This window comes from Atta cephalotes (genome assembly GCF_000143395.1).
Source record: "Atta cephalotes unplaced genomic scaffold scaffold00019, whole genome shotgun sequence".
Classification (NCBI taxonomy): Eukaryota; Metazoa; Arthropoda; class Insecta; order Hymenoptera; family Formicidae; genus Atta; species Atta cephalotes.
In genome coordinates, this window is record NW_012130083.1 from 1,825,714 (window position 1) to 1,832,310 (window position 6,597).

Consider the following 6,597-nt stretch of genomic DNA (forward strand, 5'->3'; position numbering starts at 1 on the left):
TTATATTTATTATACAAAATTACTAAGAACAATATTACAAAGTTTATATTACACAGCGGATTTGTTGTCACCATGGGCAGCTTTCGCCACTGTTTGGGGATTAGGAGCAACTTGCGATTACAAAAGCCGCTGCATATTTAATGATTGGTTAAGAAAAGTACAAAAGGATGCCCAGCATAAAATGCCATTTCCAGAAGAAGGCCTCGTATTTGATTATAGGTGTAAATTTAGAATAAAATTTAGAATGAAATAAAAAATATATAAATAGATTAAAAAATAAAATTTATTTTATATTAAGTTTTTATCAAAATTATTTATGTAGAATTTAATTTATATATATATATATATATGTACAAGAACATGTTAAATCACAGATAGATTTCCTATAAGAAAGAGAAAGATAAAGAAGAAAATCTAAAAACAGAAAATAATAATGATTAAAACGTTGATCTTTAGGGAAAAATTAAACATTATTTCTGCTAATCGATATTCGCAGATTCTTTTCAATTACATTGTAAAAAAATTATTTATAATAAGTATTTTTTTACAGTCTTACGTAATTTTATTTTTTTTTACAGCTTTACATGATTTTTTCAGATTTTGACTTTCAAAATTTAAAAAATCATTTAATTATATTAATTTTAAATAATAAAGATACATTAAATTAAAATATACTGATTTCGCAAATACCAATTAAGGAAATTTCGAATTAAATATCAATTAGAGTTATATCATTTTATAATACGTTTAATATTATAAAAATTTTTAAATGATTGTTAATACACTCGTATGTAAAATATCATGTGTAAATACTCTTATTTTTATTAACAAAAAATATTTTTCCTTTTTACAAAAATAAATATTTTATTTATAATTTTTTTATATGAATAATGCAAATTAGCAAAGAATTTAATCCTTTATATATGCTTGTAAAGTAAATGTGACTGTATATATAAAAGTAATAGAATATACTATTCTATTACTTTTACAGGTTACACGATGGATTCACTGATCCAATCGAGGGTCAGAAGCCAATTCCACCAAAGTGGTACAAGTGGTTGGACGGAGTTTTATCTATCACAGCAAAGCCAAAAATAAAATATATGGGTAAATTATAACAACTATTTTATCAAGAAAACATTTGAGCAAAGTTAAATATTCTATATTTAGAGATATAAATATTCTTCTTATTTCTTGACAAAACTAATTAGCTCGTTAATTATTCGATATAATAATGAATAACAAATAAACAGCAAAGAGAATCTCATAAATGTTAAAAGATATGAAATACAGAGGATATCCATATTTTCTTTATAATGCATATAGATAATAAAGCTTTATTTTAATTTATTATTAAGTTTGAAAGAATTTTAATTTTAAATTTAATAAAAATATGTAAAACTAAATAATGAACAAATAAAACATAAATATATTTTTAAAAATTCTTGTTTGAAAAGAACAAATTTTAATTTTAAGTATAAAAGAATGTTCACTTTTCTGTGTTTGTTTGTTCTTCATTATTATAAATTTAACACTAATTAGTTATATGTTCTATCAAAAAGTCGATTATAAATTTTATTAATAAAAAAAATTATTGATAAAGAACAGCTGTTGATAAGGAAAATTAATTTGTATGATGTCTGGAATGTTATATATATTTGTCTGTTTATTTAATACAAAAATTTATCAATGCAGCATCAATAAATATTATATAGGAATATAATATAGAAATATTATATCTTGCCTTGCAATCATGTTCATTGTATTTATTTTGTCTCATAACTTTTTAATACAATTTCCATATAGGTATAACCGTTTAACAATAACATTAAGGTCAGGTGTGACGCTATAGCTTCGATTGTATTTGCGGGGAACATATTATACTATTAACACTATTACTTTTATTCTTTGTTTTACGTTCTAATGAGTAATAAAAATAGAATGACACAATGGTATAAGCGCGCTTTCCAAGCGCAATTAAAATCGTGAAGTCATATCTGATCCCGATTAATTATTTATTCTTTTATCTCTAAATAAATGGAGGAACAAATTATTATTTACTTTCTTTATCCATTTTATATGTAGATTAGATAAAAAAATGAACAGAGCATTGGGTCAGATTTAATTTATTTTGAATACGTTTTAAAAATTACCATACATTAAATTCGATATGTATTGTTAATTTTTTTAAACTAATAGAGATATCATAATTTACAGAGATATCATATTTTACAGACATCATAATTCCAACTATAGACAGCGTACGAAGCGCAGCATTAATCGAATATCTCCTCACTAACGAGACAAATATACTTTGCGTGGGTGCAACCGGAAGCGGTAAAACTCTGACGGTGTCAGCGAAACTATCACGTAACATGCCAAAGAAATACATTTGCGATTTTATGACGTTCTCGGCAAGAACTACGGCGCATCAAATACAAGTACAGCAAGAGAGCGAATTATGTATTTCTCGAACAGGAAATGAGATTAATGTCTAATTTCTTGCAGGATTTAATTGACGCGAAATTAGACAAGCGACACAGAAATATCTACGGGCCACTTATCCTGAAAAAGCAAGTTTTCTTCATCGATGACTTGAATATGCCGGCATTAGATACGTGTGGCGCTCAATCACCGATTGAATTAATTCGCCAATTTATGGATTTTAACGGTAAGGAAAATAACATTAACAACATTATAATAACGTATTCAATTAATTGAGTTGATACATGAATCATTTAATATGTAATAAATAAATATAATGAATAAATATATATGAGAAAATAGCTTAAGAATTAAATTAAAAGTGATTAGACACAGAATGATGATCGCAAATATATTTGCTTATAAGAAATTTATATAGACATTGTTATAAAATTATAATAAATACATATATATTTTAGTTACACTTATGCTTAATTTTAATATGCAGTATTTCTTAAATTATTGTAACTACATATATATAATACATATATATATATAATATGTAGTTACAAATATATCTATAAAAAAGGAAATATTATAAAATAATAAAAATTATTCAGCTTTTGAGCAGAAAGAAGAATTAACAATATTTTATCGCAATAAGTTCTTTACAGTTTTTCTAATTTAATTTAAGAGGGATTATTAGCGTTTCAGATTGATTGTGTTGAAAATCCAAAAATTTTGATGCGCTATCATATCTGAAATGAATTGATATTTAATAAAGAATATATATTATATTATTCGAAAGATCTAACTTTGAGCGCTAATGGCGTTTTCTATTATATTAATATTTTTTATTTTATATTTTATATAAATGAATATAAATTTTATATCTCATAAATTGTATAATAGACGGATAATAAGGATCAATAAAAGAACTTTTCATATCGTAACATAGCTCGATATTTACTTGAGAGATTTGAAATCTTATTTCCCTCTTCATTAAAATCTCTATTTAAATAGTTTCCCTTCATAGTTAGATTGTATGTCAAAGATAAAATTAATTCTTAAATTAATGGAAAATCCTAATCTTGTAAAAACTCTTAAGATAATTGAATAATTTTACAAGGAAAATCAATATTTTTTAAAAAATAATACGTCATAATATATGGAGTTGTCATAATGACTTTTTTTTAGAGTAATGACGTTTTTGTAGAATACGCATTCCGGAAAATAGAAAAAAGCTCAAAAAAAATAATATAATAATTTCTATATAGCGTTATGAAATACTTGCCTGTGGTACATATGATGCAGTGAGAATTCAACAAATTTTAATAACCTGTTTCTGCAAACGTAATACTCCCCAAGGCACTCATGCCATTAGAATTGATCTCCTACGTGGGTGGAATCCAATAATATGGACATATGCATCTCACATATATCCATGGGGAAATATTAATATATTTTATCCACAATATGGAACAAATTATATAATTGCGAAATTTTTCATAAAAAACCTGTTAATAATAATTATTATCCAATTATCTTATTATCTGATTACTGAGTAAAATTTCAATAAATTAAGAAATTTTCAAATTCTTTATCTCTCTTATAAATGTTTTTCTTGAAAAAGGAAACTTAAAACACTTAATTAAACGAAAAATGATACCTTGCTTATCTGATGCGACAAAATATAGTCCGTAATTAGCAATCAAAATTTAAGTTGAGATGGATTTTCCCTAGGGTGGTATGACAAAAGGAAGATCGGATCCTTCAGGCTGATCGAGGACGTAAATTTCGTCGCAGCTATGGGACCTCCCGGAGGTGGAAGAAACCCAATAACTGCTAGACTTTTACGGCATTTCCATATTATTGCATTTCCAGAGATGCAGGACGATGCGAAAGTGAGTTTGCATAGTATATGTAAAACTACACGTTAAATATGTTAATGCTAATTGCTTACATTTATCGACAGTTATCCAAAAAAGATCGGTTATATTATTTTTATTATCTAGAAATAAAAATGTGACATTTTTACTGAAATCATATTTTTAGAGTAAGAAACGAGATTACTTGATTGGATGAAATTTCTACGCGAATTTTCAAACATTGTATAAGATTCTAAAAAAAATAAAATAAAAAGTAAAAACTTCTATATATAATTTCATGATTTTACATTTTTCATATTGAGTATAAAAAATATAAATCTGCGCATAAAAACGTAAAAAAATATATAGAAATAATATATTTATAAATAAATATAAAAAAAGAGAGATAGAGAAAGAAAATATCTAAATTCAAAATGTTGACTTAAAATTTATATTAAATATGTATATATATATATATATTAAAATTTAAGATTTAATTATTTTATAATTATTTTATAATCATTGTACGTTAAAGAATATACTATAACAACTGATATTCTTATTGAATTAAGGAATATTTCATTCAAGAGTGAAAGAGAAATTCGTAACTGAAAATTATATTATTAATATAGCAAAGCTATCAACAATATTTTATACGCGGGAAAAGTATAAAAACAGCATGATAATTAGAAGAAAATTTTATTACATAATATTTAACAGAATCCAACTCAATGATTCCAGTTATTATGTCACTTGTATATAAGGAGTTCGTTATATAAGAAAATTTCCGATGACGTATCTTGTTACGCCCGGAACTGCACATACTTGACGCGTATGTTTCCTTCCACTACGTCGTCAGGTTTTCTTCCATCAAATTGACATCCACACCCAGTCGCGTATAATCGCGACTCGTAGAAAAGACGGAACTCTGTGGCACCATAGTTCACACTGTTTACTCTATTCTTTCATGTTTGTCGCAATTAGATGTCGTAAATCGAGTAATACAGACCATAATTTATCATAATCACCTGCCCGGTTGATATAATGGGGTCCATAATGAACCCCGTCGACTTCACGCACCTGCGAGACCTTCTGTGCACGTTTCGACCAAGGTCGACGAGGCGGGTCTGAGTTTAAGTATCGCTGATTAAATATTCATGCCAAACACGTTTATACCTTCTGTAGATGATTTTCTCGATTCTTATACATTTCAATGTTCATCTAATGTTAATTAATTAAATATTGAATCAAGAGTAAATTATCAATATTATACACAATAAATTTAAACGACGTATAAATTTTTAATAAAATTTAGGGAGTAACCATTTTTTAATATAAGCATGTGATTGGCACGTTGATTGCGTTATAGGCTGTCCTCATTCCAGATTTTTTTCTATAAACTCTGAATTAAAATTTAATATTAAAATTAATCTTTTATTAGAAAATCTCTTCTCAACTATCTTTTTAATTTTCACAATCGATCTAAATATCTATTATATCCCTTTATTTACTTAATTAAATTGTATTAAAGTAAATTTAAACTAAGAATTACGTTATAATTTAAAAAAAGAATATATAAACGCTAAAAATTTTAATTATATCCAAGAAATGTATTCAAAAAAAGAAGATTATTCTTTATAAAAGCTAAATATTAAATCTGTGTACATATTTATGTACGTATCTTCATAATAATATATTTAACATACAAACTTATGGATCTAACTTATGGATCATATTTTTAATTTACAGTTGCATATCTTTAAAACAATCCTTGACTCATGGATGTCAAGCATACCAGAATTTTATGATCTACTGGATGACATAGTGGACTCCACTTTAAAAGTTTTTGCAGTTGTACACAGCGAAATGTTGCCAACTCCCAATAAATCACACTATACTTTTAATCTTCACGATGTGAGCAAAGTGTTCCAAGGCATTCTTATGGCAGACGCAAAAAAAATTTTAGTTAGTATATTTTTTTATTATGAATAGAAATTACATAAAAATAAATCAAATAATAAAATAAATCTTATTTTCATTCAAAGCGAATCTCAGAGTGTTTAATATTTATATGCAAATTTGCAAATACATTTTTCCGTTCTGTAAACTATGTTGTTTGTCAGACTTAAAATGCAATCATAAACTGAAGCTGAAAATAACATTATAAATTACAATTTTTTGCAGTGCCTATATATAAATATATATAATATATTTANGTTTATATAAATATATTTATACATAATTTTATATATAAAATATGTTTANAGAATATATATATATATNTATATATATATATATAATATAT

The 6,597-nt window shown here is 25.2% G+C and overlaps 1 protein-coding gene across 1 annotated transcript in view; it reads left to right on the forward strand.

The window, feature by feature from the left end:
• The window catches only part of LOC105619175 (dynein heavy chain 1, axonemal-like), a 166,845-nt gene that overhangs the window by 134,419 nt on the left and 25,829 nt on the right, over window positions 1-6,597 (forward strand). Inside the window, exons 28-33 of the mRNA XM_012200702.1 lie at window positions 57-219; window positions 992-1,107; window positions 2,236-2,441; window positions 2,509-2,671; window positions 4,168-4,328; window positions 6,042-6,257. Coding sequence (XP_012056092.1) covers window positions 57-219; window positions 992-1,107; window positions 2,236-2,441; window positions 2,509-2,671; window positions 4,168-4,328; window positions 6,042-6,257 — 1,025 coding nt within the window. The remainder of the gene's footprint in view (window positions 1-56; window positions 220-991; window positions 1,108-2,235; window positions 2,442-2,508; window positions 2,672-4,167; window positions 4,329-6,041; window positions 6,258-6,597) is intronic.